At 43.9% G+C, this 18,239-nt stretch overlaps 1 protein-coding gene across 3 annotated transcripts in view; it reads left to right on the forward strand.

Moving 5' to 3' along the window:
- The window catches only part of TOM1 (target of myb1 membrane trafficking protein), a 532,535-nt gene extending 515,912 nt beyond the window's left edge, over positions 1–16,623 (forward strand). For all 3 annotated transcript variants that reach the window (XM_073592626.1, XM_073592625.1, XM_073592627.1), the window contains one exon: positions 15,320–16,623. In XM_073592626.1, coding sequence (XP_073448727.1) covers positions 15,320–15,465 — 146 coding nt within the window. In that variant the 3' untranslated portion in view covers positions 15,466–16,623. The remainder of the gene's footprint in view (positions 1–15,319) is intronic.
- The last annotated feature ends 1,616 nt before the right edge of the window (positions 16,624–18,239 follow it).

Below are 18,239 nucleotides of genomic sequence, written 5' to 3' on the forward strand. Positions count from 1 at the left end.
GGGATCTGCATATGCAAACAAGGCAGATCCCTGTTCTGACAGGGGACAATACTGAGATCTGCTGTTCCTAGTCATCCGGAACAGCAATCTCTGTGTTGTCCCAGTAAGCCCATCCCCCACACGATTAGAACACACCCAGGGAACACAGTTAACCCCTTGATCGCCCCCCCTAGTGTTAACCCCTTCCCTGCCAGTGTCATTTATACATTGATCAGTGCATTTTTTTAGCACTGATCACTGTAATAATGTCATTGGTCCCCAAAAAGTGTCACTTGGGGTCAGATTTGTCCACCTCAGTGTCGCAGTCCCACTAAAAATCGCAGATTGCCGCCATTACCAGTAAAAACAATTTTAAAATTTCCCTAAATCTATCACCTATTTTGTAGATGCTATAACTTTTGTGCAAACCAATCAATATACACGTGATTTTGTTTTTTGTTTTTTAACCAAAAATATGTAGAAGAATACATATTGGCCTAAACTGATGAATACATTTTTTTTTTTTTTTTTTTATGTATTAAAGCAGAAAGTAAAAAATGTTCTTTTTTTCAAAATTGTCAGCCTTTTTTGTTTATAACGCAAAAAATAGAAACCGCATAGGTGATCAAATACCACCAAAAGAGAGCTCTATTTGTGGGAAAAAAAGGACTTCAATTTTGTTTGGGTACAGCGTTGCACGACCACGCAATTGTCGGTTATAGCGACGCAGTTCCGTATCGCAAAAAATGGCATGGTCGTTTAGGGGATAAATCCTTCTGGGGCTGAAGTGGTTAAAGAATGTTACCCCAGCATTTCATATTCCTGATATGCATCTGTTGTGCCATGTACATGTGTTAAGAAGTATCCTGTTCTCTTTGTACTACTTGCTTTGTGTGAATTACCTTTTGCCAGTACCCCTGCTTTCCTATTTCAAACCGACCACACTAGACAAGGAAGCACATCCTTCCCAGTGTCGTCAGTTTTCTGGCTTATGATCATCTAGCTCTGATCATCCTCCAATGATCAGACCTGTGCTGACATGCTCCCCTGCAATACCATTCACTGGGAAGATATGTGTAATGCTGTTTTTCCACCCCCATCTCTCTAAGCCTCTTGTGCAGCTGAGAATGTGATCACTTAAAAAAGGTATTTTTAATGAGATATGTATAAAATATATATATATATATATACATACATACATACACAGTGGGGAAAATAATTATTTGATCCCCTGCAGATTTTATAAGTTTGCCCACTTACAAAGAAATCAAGGGTCTATAATTTTTATCATAGGTGTATTTTAAATGATGGAGACAGAATATCAACCAAAAATCCAGAAAAAAACACATGAAACAAATGTTATATATTAAGTTGCAGTTCAGTGAGTAAAATTCAGTGTTTGATCCCCAAGCAAAACATGACTTAGTACTTGGTGGAGAAACCTTTGTTGGCAAGCACAGAGGTAAGACATTTGATTACCAGGTTTGCGCACATCTCAGGAGAGATTTTGGTCCACTCTTCTTTACAGATCCTCTCTAAATTGTTCAGGTTTCTTGGCTGTCACTTGGCAACTGGAAGATTCAGCTCCCGCCGTAAAATTTCTATAGGATTAAGGTCTGGAGACTGGCTAGGCCACGCCATGACCTTAATGTGCTGCTTCTTGAGCCACTCCTTTGTTGCCTTGGTGGTATGTTTTGGATCATTGTCATGCGGGAAAACCCATCCATGACCCATCTTCAGTGTTTTGGCTGAGGGAAGAAGGTTCTCAGCCAAGATTTTACAATACATGGCCCCATCCATTGGCCCCTCAATGCGGCAAAGTCAGCCTGAACCTTTAGCAGAGAAACAACCCCAAAGCATAATGTTTCCACCTCTGTGCTTGACTTTAGGGATGGTGCTCAATTTTGGTCTCATCTGACCACAGCACTTCTCCCAATCCTTTACTGGATCATTTAGAGGTTTATTGGCAAAATTCAGAGGGGCCTGTACATGTGCCTTCTTGAGGAGGGGGACCTTGCGGGGGCGCTGCAGGATTTCAATCCATGGTGGTGTATTGTTACCAATGGTTTGTTTGGTGACTGTGGTCCCAACTGCCTTGAGATCATTCACAAGCTACTCTGTGTAGTTCTCGGCTGATCCCTCACTTTTCTCATGATCATCTTTGCCCCATGAGGCGAAATCTTGCATGGAGCTCCAGTTAGGCCCCTTTCACACTGGGGCGGTTTGCAGGCGTTATTGCGCTAAAAATACCGCCTGCAAACCGCCCCAAAACAGCCTCCGCTGTTTGTTCAGTGTGAAAGCCCGAGGGCTTTCACACTGAAGCGGTGTGCTGGCAGGAGAAGAAAAAATCTCCTGTCAGCCGCATTTTTGGAGCAGTGAAGGAGCGGTGTATTCACCGCTCCTAAACCGCTCCTGCCCATTGAAATCAATGGGACAGCGCGGCTATACCGCGGCTATAGCCGTGCTATACGAGTGGTTTTAACCCTTTTTCGGCCGCCAGCGGGGGGTTAAAACCGCACCGCTAGCGGCCAAATACCGCAGTAAAACAGCGCTAAAAATAGCGCTGTTTTACCGCCGACGTCCCCTACCGCCCCAGTGTGAAAGGGGCCTTAGTGGGCAATTGATGGTTATTTTGTATTTCTTCCATTTGTGAAAAAATGCTCCAATGGTTGTCTCCCTCTCACCATGCTTCTTGCTGATGGTCTTGTAGCCCATTCCAGCCTTGTGCAGATCTACAATCTTATCCCCCGAGATCCTTTGCCAGCTCTTTGGTCTTGCCCATGATGGTGAGGTTTTAATAGAAGTAAGAGATTCTGTGCACATGTGTCTTTCATACACATAATGAGTTGTCATTATGCGCACCTTCATTAAATTTACAGGACTAATCTGTGTACCAAATACAGTACTGTAGCCATTCTGTTGGAGCCAGAATTATTGTTGGTTGGTAGGGTATCAAATACTTATTTTACTCACTGAACTGCAATTCAATTTATTTATTTATTTTTTGTCACTTCAGTCGACCATTTTGGGAGGCTTAAATCAACTTTGCAGTTCATTTATCTTCTATCTCCTCTCCTTTGTCTCATCATTGTGACACTTTGCCATATCAAAAATGATTAAAACCGGGTATTAACAAATCTGACAGCATGACTTATCCCCATCAGGGGTCTAACGTGGCCAATTAACAATATTACGTTCTTCTCTGTAGACCCCAAACCGCCCCTCTCTCCCCTCCCATCCCACCATCCCTCCCAATCCCTATCTCTGCAAGGTCTAATTCTCCCGACTCTCCTTCTCTATTCTAGGCTTTTAGTTCTTTGTTATAGCACCACATTTTTTAAAATTTTACCCAGCGTTCCCACTCCGCTGAGCTCACGGTTCCTATTTCCTCTACTGAGCTTGCCCTGATCTCCATATTATATGTTTCCTCCACTGCATCTATCCATTTCCATATCTCAGGGCTCTCCTTCCTCTGCCAATTCTTCGGGATTATTCGCTTTGCGGCATTCAGGAGGTGAGGTACCAATGATTGCTTATATTTTTTAATGTCTCCTTCTCCCCCATCAAACAAAACCTCCCAAGGATCTCCTGACACTTCTTTTCCCGTTATTTTCTTAATTAGGACAAGTATCTTCCTCCAGAAATTTTTTGTTTTAGGGCATGTCCACCACAGGTGCGCCATTGTTCCTATCTCTTGGCAACCTCGCTAGCAGTATGCCGATCCATTTTGATATTTGCTTGTTATCTCTGGGGTAAGATAACTTCTACATTTATAGTTCATTTCTGCCGTCCGTACATCTAGAGCTGAATTGCAAATCATTTTCAAAATTCTCCTAATTGTGTTTTCATCTTTCTTTGTGCCTAGTTCCCTCTCCCATTTATTTATAAATGGGGGTATTTCCAGCTGATCCATCTTCATCAGGACTTTGTAGATTTTTGAGACTGTATTTCTCGGATCTTCTGTATCACATAGCCTCTCAAAGTCCGTAAGTTTATCCCCTGCCCTAATCGGATTTGGTAGTTTACTCACAAAATGACACAGCTGGAGGTACCGCCATTCATCTAGCCCTCGTGTCTCCCTCCCAAATCTAATTTCCTGCAGTGTCATAATTTTGCCGTCCCTAATAATGTGTCTTAATTGTGTCTTTCCCCATAGTGCATCCTTTCCTCCTATAATTTCTAGTCCTGGTAAAAAAAAATTGTTGTCCGTTAGTGCCATTAAAGATGAGTTGTAGTTTCCATTTACTTTCTTGTATACCCCGTCCCAAATTTTGAGTACATTGCGTGTTATTACATGTGTGTTTTTATCTAAAATTCTAGCATGTGGAGGGTTCCAAATAACACTTCCCAGTGGTGCTTTGCTTAAATATTCCTCTATTCTTACCCAGCGTTTTTCATTTCCTCGCTTTGCCCATTCAACCATTCTAGACAGTACTACGGCCTTATAATAATTCTGTATATCTGGCACTGCTAGACCGCCGTGTGTTTTCTTTTGTTTTAAGATCCTGAAGGAAACTCTCGGTTTTTTGTTTTTCCATATGAAACTCATTATAATTTTTTTTAACTTTCTCAGATAGTATAGGGGAAGTGGAAGCGGTATCATCTGGAACAAATATGTGATCTTGGGGATTAGGAACATCTTAATGACATTAATACGGCCTATCCATGAGAGGGCTTTACGGGCATAATTTTTACAGTCCGCTCTGACTGTATCTAGCAGGGGTAGGTAATTTATTGTAAATATTTTCTTGGTTGAGTTAGCCAGCTTTATTCCTAGATACTTTAGTTCTTTAGTCCATCTAAAACTGTGTTCTTTTTTCAGTGTGTCTATTTCTATTTTATTTAAATTTATATTTAATACTTCTGATTTTACCAAATTTGTTTGAAAGTTAGACACCTCTCCGTATTCCTTTAAGGTCTTAACTAGCTTGGGCATAGTGGTCTCAGGGTCCGAAATATAAAATAACACGTCGTCGGCATAAGCTGCGACTTTATGTTCGTCTTCACCGATCTTAATACCTCTTATTTCTGGGTCTGCACGTATTGTTGCCAAGAGAGGTTCCATAGTGAGAACAAAGAGCAACGAGGAAAGAGGACACCCCTGTCTCGTTCCATTTTCCATCTCAAATGGCTGAGACATTACTCCGTTCACTCCCACCATTGCCGTAGGGTGTTGGTACAGGGTTTTGATCCGCTGGATCATTTTGGGTCCAAGCCCCATGGTCTCCAAGGTCTGGAACATGAACCCCCAGTCTACCCTGTCGAAAGCCTTTTCGGCGTCAATCGACAGTAGTAGCCCTGGGGGTCCGCTGTCGCTCGTTTTTTGCAACAAGAGTAGTGTCCTGACCCCATTATTCTTCCCCTCTCTTTTAGGAACAAAACCCACCTGGTCTGGGCTAACCAGAACGTTCATTGAACCCTTTAACCTCTCAGGGAGTATCTTTGCATAGAGTTTTGTGTCAGTATTAAGGAGGGAGATGGGACGGTAACTTGAACATAATGTTTTTTCTTTTCCATCTTTGAGTCTAACCGTGATGGAAGCCTTTAAGGCCTCCTTACTTATCTCGTATCCTTCTCCCAACCCATTAAAATACTGACACAACCTAGGAATCAATACTTTAAATATTCTATAGTAAGTTAGTGTAAATCCGTCCGGGCCTGGACTTTTCCCAAGAGCCATTCCTGCTATTGCTTTTCTCACTTCTTCTTCAGAAATTGGTGTTTCCATACATTCTCTTTCCACTTCTGTAATCTTAGGCAGCATTGCCTTCTTTAAATACTTATTGTTTCTCTCTCTTTTATTATTAAGCTGAGTACCCTGTTTAGAAATTGAATATAACTCCTGATAATAGTTTTTGAAGACCTCCGCTACTTTTCTAGAGGAGTACTCTATATGGCCCTCTTTGGTCTGGATTTTTTCTATAAAGTTCCTGGCTTTCCATTTTTGCACTATTTTCACTAGGTGTTTACTTGGTTTATTAGCCCAACGATACCTATCCCCTGTAATCTTCCTACGTGTCGCTCTAACTTCTTGTTCCATTAAATTTTTCAGCTCTGCCCTTTTGATTACTATGTGTTTATATGTCGCTTGAAACAATTGACCTGATTGTATCTTGTGTTTCTGTTCTAAACTGGCTAGCTCCTCTGTTAATTTTTGAATTTTCTCACCTCTCTCTTTTTTCTTCCTTGACCCTAACTCAATAAGTACTCCTCTTATGTAAGCTTTATGGGCCTGCCATAAGGTGGACCCAGATACTTCTCCTGTGTCATTTACCACAAAATAATCCTTAAGTTCCTTATTAATTCTATTGAACCCTTCCTCCCCCCTTATCAGTTCTTCGTTTAGGCGCCATTGCCCTGAATGTCTAATCTCTTTACCTATTTTTATTTCCATGGTCATCGGTGCATGGTCTGAGTAAGTTATATTTACTATCCAGGAATCTACCACCTTCTCATTTTCCCTATGGTCAATCAGCCCATAATCAATCCGGGAGTATGACTCGTGCACAGGGGAATAAAACGTGTAGTCCCTTTTTCGTGGATGTTGCACTCTCCATATGTCCACCAGCTGAAGGCTGGCAAGTTTTTGCCTGATCTTTCTTAATTGTACACTATTCTTCCCCTGTGCTCGGGCCGTACTATCTAAACCCGGGTCCATACAAAAATTAAGGTCCCCCATTAATATCAAGTGCCCTTTCCTAAACTCTGTTAATTTCTCCAAAGTTTTTGCCACATATTCTATCAGGTTTTTATTTGGTGCGTAGATATTAGCTAGTGTATAATCTCTTTCATTTAATCTACCTCTTAGGAATAAGTATCTACCTTCTGTATCTACTAATCTCTCTTCCAACACGAACCTAGTTCTTTTTGCAAATCCAATGGCGACCCCCCGTGTTCTATTTGAAATAGTGTCTCCTTGGTACCAGGTCGGGTATTCCCCTGAAAATAGTCTTAATCTTGATTGATGTGATATATGTGTTTCTTGGAGGAATACCACCTCTGGTCCAAGCAGTCTAAGCTCATTAAAGAAACTTCGTCTTTTGTTGACCATATTTAGGCCTTTGACGTTGTATGTTATGCATTTTATTGTGGTTAGTGTCATTTTTCTACCTCCCTTCCATCACACTCTGTCTTAGACCTTGGAGAGATATCCCATATTCTGATTATTAAAGTTAAAGTGTAACCCCTTCCCTTGTTCCCCTACCTATCCCCCTTTGGTATTCACTAGACCCTTAGGCCAATGTAGATCACATAAATCATATCCTTCCATTGGTCTCCACCTCTAAAGGTGGGGCTGTCTGTGTCAGGTCACCAGTCGTCACTGCCCCGGCGACCAGATAAACTAAACAATTCCTTGCGGCTCTCCGACTTCTTTACAAATTTTTCCCATTACCCCCTCCCCCAAACCCCCCCTCCATCCCCTCTCCTTTTTACACCGATCCTATTCCCAGTTCCATCCATCGTTCGTTAGACCAGTCCATTGTCGTGGGCACCTGTAGTCCCAGTTTCCTGCAGAATTCCTCTAGCTCCTCCGGGAATCTTAGCCTGGCAGTTCTGCCATCTCTACTGCCCAGTAGGCAGGCGGGAAATCCCCATGTATATTTTATATTTTGATTTGTCATTTGGTCCAGAAGGGGCTTCAAAAGACGTCTTCTTGATAATGTGTCTTTGGCTAAATCTGCGAATACTTGTATCCTTGCCTCCTCATATTGGAGTGGAGTTTGCCCTCTCAATTTTATCCATATTTTTTCTTTGTCTGTGTAAAATCTAAACCTCACAATTATATCACGGCTTCTTTCTGTATGGCCAGTATCTAGCCTTCCTATCCGATGAACCCGCTCGATTTTTGGAAATTATTCTCCTCCCAACTCCAAAAGGGGGGGGGGGGAGAAGATGGCCACTACGGTCTTCCTTAGGTCCTCACCTCTCTTTTCCGGGACACCTCGGATTCTCAAATTCTGTCTGCGACTTCTGTTCTCCTGGTCCTCTAACCTGTAACATATTTTTATCTGATTTTGTTGCGTTATTTTAATTTGTTCTTTTAAGTCAGAGATTTCTCGTTCCTGTTGATCCATTATGTCTTCTGCTCTCTCGACTCTAGCCAGGAGGTTACCTAGGTCTGACCTCAACATATTTATTTCTGCTTTAATTGAGGTTTCAAGTGTTTTAAACATCTCCGCAATTTAGTTTTTTGAGGGGAGTTCTAGGTCTTGTCTGTGTTCCATCATTCTGGGTGGTTCGTGTACACTTTCAATTAATGAAGACTCTCTTGATTGATTAGGAGTCTGATCTTCCTTCTCGTTTTGGCCCTTTTTCCTCTTGTCCACCTTAATTGATGTTTGGGCTTCTTGGTGGGCACTCCCCGGGCTCCCCCCCTTTGCTAAGTATTGCTTAATTGAGCTCCCTGTGGTACTTCCTTTGGTGTTTTCGGTGGACCCCTTTCCCTGCTTTAGTTGTATTTCTGCTCATTATTTATCCTAATGGTCTCTATGGATAGAGTTTTTGATTGCTTTACTTTTATAAAGCAGATGGGTCTTCGTTGTTCTAGCACTAAGGCAGTTTTATATACTTGCGATTGTCTTCTCTGTGCGTTTTTTATCTCCTGCTGCCTTCTATGTCCTTTTATGTCCACTCTGCAATTATATTTCTGGGTTCTTATTCTCTCTGTTAAGGTTCATATTTTCCCCTCCAAGCACCCGGCCAACTATCCCTCCGGATTCTATTTAATTAGGAACAAGGTAGGTAATCTATCAGAAATGCTATAAGAGAATTGGTGACTATTGCTTCTGTCTTCGTCCCCTTTTCGGTGTATATTAATGAGGTATGCTTACAGTAGCAGTGTCAATATTTCTATTGTCCAATGTAGTAGTTGCAGAGATGTGGTGCTAAAAATGCTGTTTAGGGATAAAAAAAGCGGAGTACCTTAGTGTCTGATATAGCATGCGCAGCTTTTCCTGTAGTAGATATAGTGGTATTGGTCAGGTTGTTAGTAGTTTACCTTGGAAAGTTTAGCCATGTGCTCCTATGCTTGTATCTCCTGGTCCATCTCAACGCCAATAGGACTATAGTATACTAATGTGAATATTAATGGTCTTTAGCAGGAGTTTCAGATATCAGGATACTAAAGTGCTATCAATATTTGCTATAGTATCTGTATTTAAATCTAGCATTTCAAAAACAGGCGTCCTCTTTCTGAGTTATTAGTTACTATGTCCTTAGGGCGGGAATTAGGTGTCCCAAACTATGGCAGTAGTATTGCGACAGTACTGAGGGTACAGGCAGTCCTCTACTATGGTGTATCTGGTCACGTTTTGGGCCTTCCTGTTTTGTACTACAATAACGCCAATGTAGTAGAATCCCCGCTAGCAAACCTGCTATTCCTGGGGCTTATTTATCCTTATGCCTTACTACCACCTTAGTACACGTATTTCCCACCACAAAAGTATTGAGTACACCTGGAGACTGGCCGTGCAATTTAAGAGTACTTCGCTATAATATGTCCAATCCCCTCTATATAGCCCAGCATCCCCACTTCCATATTTTATCAATTTATTAGAGTGTGGTGACACAGGTCAAATATAACGAAGGTGTACTATACTATTTTAGCCAAAGTAGTAGCCCATTACTCATCTCCCTTATATGTACCCTATGTGCGATACCAACGGGTACTGAAAAAAACTTTGATTGCCCTGGGATGTAACTCCAAAGATGTTGGCGGTATTTATAGTGCTTTATATAGAGTCATATTATTTCATTTCCCACAGTTCGTATCAGCCGTGCATTAAATAACAGTAATAAGCCAAGGGCAGTATTCATACACTATTCAAAGTAACCTTATGCGTCTGTTTCTGGCTATATGCAATCTCTCCAACTATCACATTCAACAGCTGCCGTACCTTGATGTTTCACTCCACTGGTATTCCTTCCTTTCGGAGACCGGTTTCTAATACGTTCTTTCCTTTGGAGCTTGAGGATGAGAGTGCATCTCTTACCATCCCACATCCATCTGTGCTTCTATGCCTTGGAGATGGCAATATGATGCCGACTGCGTGTATTCTCTTTTGTGGGGTCCGCCTGTAGAGCGCTGCAGGTTAAGAGGATACCGGTCTGAGAGTCGTTCTCTGTTGGGTCTTCTCCTTCCCGCTGCCGTCTTACTGCCAGGTTTAGAGAGGGGAGGGGGAAGAGAGGAGTGCAGAGGGGACCCACGTGGAAAGCGTGGCCGTTACTTCGTCATTTGGGGCTGTGTCACTGCAGCCCGGCTCTCGCCGGGATCTGAATTCCAGGCGCTTGGTTGCGGTGTTTGTGCACCGCACTCTGTTTCCTCGCCTCTGCCTTTTCCACTCGTCTTACTGTCGGAGCGAGGCCGCCAGGACGCCGGCTCACTGACACACCGACAGCTCCTCCCTTCCTCTCTGACGTCTCACGTCAGCCGCCCCGCAAGATACCTGCAATTCAATTTATAACATTTGTATCGTGTTTTTTCTGGATTTTTGGTTGATGTTCTGTCGCTCTCAATTTAAATACTCCTATGATAACAATTATAGGCCCATTTCTTTGTAAGTGGGCAAAGTTACAAAATCTACAGGGGAACAAATAATTATTTTCCCCACTGTGTGTGTGTATATATATTTATATATGCAGTATATAGCTACACAGTATTGTGCAAACATTGTAGGTGGGTGTAAAAAATGCTTTAAATTTATAATGCTTTCAGAAATAGAAGTGTTGGGGTGAATTCACACTATATGCGATGACAGACATTTTACCACATGGTAAAATGTCTGTCACCACACAAGATACAGTTGTTTCCTATGTGTCCTATTCACACTACAACACAATCGCAGTGCACCATGCCGAATCACACGATAATGTACAGCAACACAGCGTATTACACTGCTGTATATTGCTGTTAATGAAGTTTACATTTTGTAAAAAAAAATGAGCTGTGTGATCCGCTGAATCATACACCACGCTGCCCCCTACCGCAGCTGGCAACGGAGACCTGCTCTGGCTGCCTAAATAGTTTATTTTTATCAATTAACAAAATGGAAAGTAAATGAACAGAAGAGAAATCCAAATCAATATTTTATGAACTGCTTTTTGCTAGAGCCAAATATTTCACGTTTTGACTCCTCAGTCCAGAGCACCTGCTGCCATTTTTCTGCACCCCAGTTCCAGGAGCCAAGTGATGTCATCCGAGTGTTTAGCATTGCTCTGATCCTTACTCGCACGCCAGAGCGAGAGGTGATTGCGGTGGGCGGCTGACTGCCTTATGCACTCAAGATTTGATTCTCATACAGTGAGTGCATCTTGTGTGTTACCAAAAAGACAGTTCATAAAATATTGATTTGGACTTTTCTTCTGTTTACTTTCCATTTTGTTAACTGGTTCCTGACCAGCTCACGCAGATATACTGCGGCAGAATGGCTCCCCTGGGTGAAATCGTGTACGGGTACGTCCTACCCACAGCGGGGGACCAATGTGCGTGGCCGGCGGGCGCAATCGCTGCCGGCCACGCGTGATCATGTGCACGAGCGCCAGCACAGAGATTTGTGTGTGTAAACCAGGAATCTTCAAACTACGGCCCTCCAGCTGTTGCGGAACTACACATCCCATGAGGGATTGTACAACTCTGACATTCACAAACATGACTAAGCATGATGGGAATTGTAGTTCCTGAACAACTGGAGGGCCGTAGTTTTGAAGACCCCTGGTGTAAACGCACAAATCCCTGTGCTGTCATGGAAGAGGAAACATAATGTTTGTTCCTACTAAGTAGGAAAAACGATATGTCTCTTCTAGTCACTTCCATCCCCGCACAGAACACACTGAGGGAACACACAGTTAACCCCTTGATTGCCCCCTGGTGTTAACCCCTTCTTTGCCAGTGACATTTACACTGTAATCAGTGCATTTTTATAGCACTGATCAGTGTATAATTGTCAGTGGTCCCAAAAAAGTGTCCGATCTGTCCGTCGCAATTTCACAGTAGCGCTAAAAAAATCGCAGATCACCGCCATTACTAATAAAAAACTAAAAATGCCATAAATCTTTCCCATAATTTGTAGATGCTATAACTTTTGCGCAAACCAATCAATATACGCTTATTGCGATTTTTTTTTTTTTTTTTTTTTACCAAAATTATGTAGAAGAATATATATTTGTCCAAACTGATGAAGAAATTTTGTTTAAAAAAAAATAATTTTGGGGATAGGTGGTGATCAAATACCACCAAAAGAAAGCTATTTGTGGGAACAAAAGGACACCAATTTCCTTTGGGCACAGCATTGCATGACCGCGTAATTGTCAGTTAAAGCGGGTAAAATCTTCCAGGGCTGAAGTGATTAATGAAATTAAACTACCGTATATACTAGCACTGGCACTGGCAGGTGACACTGATTGGCAGTGGCACTGGTTTGGAACTTACATGGCACTGGCAGGTGGCACTGTTTGGCACTGGCAGGTGGCACTGATTTGCAGGTGGCACTGATTGGCAGTGGCACTGGAAGGTGGCACTGGCAGGCATTGGCAGGTGGCACTGGTTTGGAACTGGCAGGTGGCACTATTGGCACTGGCAGGTGGCACTGATTGGCGTGGCACTGGTTGGCACTGGCAGGTGGCACTGATGGGGCACTGGTTGGAGGTGGCAGGTGGCACTGGTTTGCACTGGCAGGTGGCATTGATTGGCGGTGGCACTGGCAGGTGGCACTGATTGACGGTGGCACTGGTTGGCACTGGCTGGCACTGGCAGGTGGCACTGACAGATGGCACTGGCAGGTGGCACTGACAGATGGCACTGACAGGTGGCACTGGCAGGTGGCACTGACAGATGGCACTGACAGATGGCACTGGCAGGTGGCACTGACAGATGGCACTGGCAGGTGGCACTGACAGATGGCACTGGCAGGTGGCACTGGTTTGGAACTGACATGGCACTGGTTGGCACTGGCAGGTGGCGCTGGCACGTGGCACTGATTGGCAGTGGCACTGGCAGGCATTGGCAGGTGGCACTGGTTTGGAACTGGCAGGTGGCACTGCTTGGCATGGCACTGGTTGGAGGTGGCACTGGCAGGCACTGGTTGGCACTGGCAGGTAGCACTGATTGACGGTGGCACTGGTAGGTGGCACTGGGTGGCAGATGGCACTGATTGGCACTGGCAAGTTTCACACTAAGCCGCGTAACTGTGTGTGAAACTGACAACAGAGAGATGTCAGAATTGAGATTAATGTCGGGGTGGGTGGGACCCAGCAGCTATCAAACAGCAATGATTGGGCTGCTTAAGAAAAGGGGTGGGACCACATACACGTAGCGGCCCGCCCAGATCCCATCCCATTGGCTAGTGTTTGATAGCGGCCGGGTCCCGCCCACCCCCGACATCAACCTCAATTCTGACAGATCCGTCTCTCTCTCCTCTGTTACGTGCCAGCTTCACACACTCAGCGGCTCTGGCAAGCATCAAGTGCCGCGCTGAGTGTGGAGAAGGGAGGAGGAACGGCGGTTAATGTTAAATATCGGCCTAATTTTGATAATCAGCCGATACCGATTTATCAAAAATGGCCTATATATCGGCTATATACTTGAGTATAAGTCGAGCTTTTGAGCCCTTTTTTTTTAAGGCTGAAAGTGCCCCCATCGACTTATACTCGAGTCATCACCGTCTGCCTACATGATCAGCGTGTCATGCAGACAGATGGCGGCCATTCCACTGTTCAAAAGCCGTGCCGCCTCCTCGTCTGTGATAGGCAGAACACTCAATTTCCCAGCAGTCAGTGTACAGCCTATCAAGGACATTCTCTCGTCCTCGTCCGTGGTATGAGGATGAGAGAATGTCCGTGATAGGCTGACCACTGACTGCTGGGAAATGGAGTGTTCTGCCTATCACAGAGGAGGAGGTGCGGCTTTTGAACAGTAGAATGGCTGCCGAATGTTATGACAAGCTGATCGGTGGATGCAGATCGCCACATGGAGGCTGCAGATCGCCACATGGAGGCATGCACTGGACACAGGTAGGCTGCACAGGACACAGGGACACATGCACAGGACACAGGTAGGCTACACAGGGACACATGCACAGGACACAGGTAGGCTACACAGGGACACATGCACAGGAGGGCTGCACAGGGACACATGCACAGGACACAGGTGGGCTGCACAGGACACAGGGACACATGCACAGGACACAGGTGGGCTGCACAGGACACAGGTGGGCTGCACAGGACACAGGTGGGCTGCACAGGACACAGGGACACATGCACAGGACACAGGGACACATGCACAGGACACAGGTGGGCTGCACAGGACACAGGGACACATGCACAGGACACAGGGACACATGCACAGGACACAGGTGGGCTGCACAGGATGCAGGGACACATGCACAGGACACAGGTGGGCTGCACAGGACGCAGGGACACATGCACAGGACACAGGTGGGCTGCACAGGACGCAGGGACACATGCACAGGACACAGGTGGGCTGCACAGGATGCAGGGACACATGCACAGGACACAGGTGGGCTGCACAGGACGCAGGGACACATGCACAGGACACAGGTGGGCTGCACAGGACGCAGGGACACATGCACAGGACACAGGTGGGCTGCACAGGTCGCAGGGACACATGCACAGGACACAGGTGGGCTGCACAGGACGCAGGGACACATGCACAGGACACAGGTGGGCTGCACAGGACGCAGGGACACATTCACAGGACACAGGTGGGCTGCACAGGACGCAGGGACACATGCACAGGACACAGTTGGGCTGCACAGGACGCAGGGACACATGCACAGGACACAGTTGGGCTGCACAGGACGCAGGGACACATGCACAGGACACAGGTGGGCTGCACAGGACACAGGGACACATGCACAGGACACAGGGAGGCATGCAGCTGCAGATAGGCATTGTTGACCCTCTTTTCCATTTACAGTAGCTGCTGCATTTCTCACCCTCGGCTTATACTCTGGTCAATAAGTTTTTCCCAGTTTTTTGTGGTAAATTAGGGGTCTCGGCTTATATTTGAAACGACCTATACTCGAGTATATACGGTAACACTTCAATTTCTTAATTTACAGCCTTTTTCACAGTACTGTATATACAAATGTTTTGCCTTTCATTTAGAGTGAGTGAGTTGTTTTACAAGATCAGGATTTCACAGTGATTCAAAATCCTGTGTTTGTTTTTTGTTTTTTTGCAGAAAATAATGCTATTTGCTGTTAATGATTATGGCAAATAAATGCATTTTTGCATTAACCCAATAGTTCTTTTGCATACATTTTAGTATTTAGTTGTTTCAGAACAATGTCTTTTTTTTTTTTTTTTTCTTTTTTTACTACAGAATTTGATAAATTCCTAGAGGAGCGGGCAAAGGCTGCAGATCGACTACCATCTGTGTCTTCTTCCACAACGGATGCCCCCCGGGCGGCAACCAGCACAGGACAGAGCAAGAAAGAAAAAGATGAAGATGCCATTTTCGGGTTGTGAATCCTCCTAAACAGAGATACAAACCTTATGATATCTCGAAGTTTGAAAATTCAGTATCTGAAGCAGAATGGAATCTGCCAGGTTCCTCCTCTAAAGGGACAAGCTTTTCCTGTGGTACGATATTCCTTTGAATCTTGAATGCCACTAGTAACACCATGCCTTACAACTGTGGAATTTGCCTTTCTTCTAATTGAAATATTTGTGGTGTTATGTAACTGAATTTCCTGGTATTTCTCACCCTGCCATTCTCTGTCAGGATACCCCTTCATGCAACATACACATTCATCCTGCACACAATGCTTGAATTTTTAACATGAAATTGAGAGATTACGTGACACTACAAACTGAATGCTGTATATGCGTGCCACCTGAAACAGTTGTGTTATTAGTAAATCCAATTAATTTCCAAGATTAAAGATTGCACTAGCTAAAGGACTTTCATTCTGGATTTTCAACCTCAGTATAGCCGTGGACTTCTTAATATGAAATTTCCATGTTATAGCAAACATCTCTTTTACAAGCTAAAGTGCCTTGATGGTCTTCTTCCATTTTTAATTCTAGGCAGGGAGGTGTGTTTTTTTCTATGTGGTAAAGCAAAGCAAGGTTTTTTTCCAACACTATATTTTAGGTACAAGATTATTGCTGCTTTTTTAATCATATCTTCTATATGCTGGCTTAGTGCTGGAAAGAAAACATTTAAAGTTAGCCTTCATCTATATGCTTGAACGTAATTTTTTGGCTTTGTTGCACATGTTCTTCAGCCATTTGCCATCTTGCCACAGAAAAAGCTCAACGAAAGATCCTACCTAATGAACAACATGGTGGCTTGGGTCCTTGTCCAGTCATCTTACAATGGACTATTTATTTGCTAAAAAGAGGGAATTTCAAAGCAAGTGAGATTGGCTATATATATACACTATACAATTGTCATCTTTTGTTTTATCTTTGCTTCCTTATTTGCTTAATATGTTAATTTTCAAAATGATTAGCTGCTGTTAAAACCTTTGTTCAGTTGCATCAATATTCTTTCTATACATGAAAAAATGACTGGTTTGTTACAGCTGATTCCAGGTTGTTCTCAAGTCATAATTGTCGGTATCTGTCACCTAAATTTCATGGGAGTCTTTCTTCGTAATAAAAATATTACATAAAGCCTTTCACCGTTGTGTTTTTATGTTGATTTATAATACTTATTTTTTGGCATCATTGTAGTTGGTTATTAGAAAAATGCATGTGCGCCTTATAAAGGTTGTTTATCCAGTTCTGTTTATGCTAAACAGGAGCCATGACATAGATTGTGAGACAGATATCAGTTGTATTTGCTATAATGCTGCAACTTGTTCATATACAGTAAATTCCTTCATAAACTAGCACTGCAACAATTTAAAACCTGGCACCGTTCACCACATAATTGGGAGTATGTTTTGAAAGAAAATCTGTATGCGCTACAGTGTCAAATCTTGTTGCAGAGCATTGCAAAACTCCAGTGTCTCTCTTGAAAATCTGTATCAGCTACAACAGGGGTCTCAAACTGGTGGCCCTGCAGCTGTTGAGAAACTACAAGTCCCATAAGGCATTGCAAGATTGACAATTACAAGCATGACTCCAACAGACAGTGGCATGATGGGACTTGTAGTTTCGCAACAGCTGGAGGGCCGCCAGTTTGCGACCCCTGAGCTACAGTGTATAATCTGTTGCAGACCACTACAAAACTCCAGTCTCTCTCTTTCTCTGTGTATATGTGTGCGTATATATACAGTATCTCACAAAAGTGAGTACACCCCTCACATTTGTATATATGCTATTATATCTTTTCATGTGACAACACTGAAGAAATGACACTTTGCTACATTGTAAAGTGGTGCGTGTACAGCTTGTATAACAGTTTAAATTTGCTGTCCCCTCAAAATAACTCAACACACAGCCATTAATGGCTAAATCACTGGCAACAACTGTGAGTAGACCCCTAAGTGAAAATGTCCAAATTGGGCCCAAAGTGTCAATATTTTGTGTGGCCACTATTATTTTCCAGGATTGCCTTAGCCCTCTTGGGCATGAAGTTCCCCAGAGTTACACAGGTTGCCACTGGAGTTCTCTTCCACTCCTCCATGATGACATCACAGAGCTGTGGATGTTGGAGAGCTTGCGTTCCTCCACCTTCCATTTTGAGGATGCCCCACAAATGCTCAATAGGGTTTAGGTCTGGAGACATGCTTGGCCAGTCCATCACCTTTACTCTCAGCTTCTTTAGCAAGGCAGTGGTCGTCTTGGAGGTGTGTTTGGGGTCATTAAGCCTGGAATACTGCCCTGCGGCCCTGTCTCCGAAGGGAAGGGGGTCATGCTCGCCTTCAGTATGTCACATGTTGGCATTCATGGTTCCCCCAATGAACTGTAGCTCCCCAGTGCCGGCAGCACTCATGCAGTCCCAGACCATGACACTCCCACCACCATGTTAAATGTAGGAAAGACACCCTTGTCTTTGTACTCCTGCCGCCACACACACTTGACACCATCTGAACCAAATAGGTTTATCTTGGTCTCATCAGACCACAGAACGTGGTTCCAGTAATCCGTTTCCTTAGTCTTCTTTTCTTCAGCAAACTGTTTGCGGACTTTCTTGTGCATCTTTAGAAGAGCCTTCCTTCTGGTACAACAGCCATGCAGACCAATTTGATGCAGTGGGAGGCGTGTGGTCTGATCACTGACAGGCTGAACCCCCACCTCTTCAAACTCTGCAGCAATGCTGACAGCACTCATACATCTATTTCCCGAAG

This window comes from Aquarana catesbeiana, linkage group LG07 (assembly GCF_042186555.1).
Source record: "Aquarana catesbeiana isolate 2022-GZ linkage group LG07, ASM4218655v1, whole genome shotgun sequence".
Classification (NCBI taxonomy): domain Eukaryota; kingdom Metazoa; phylum Chordata; class Amphibia; order Anura; family Ranidae; genus Aquarana; species Aquarana catesbeiana.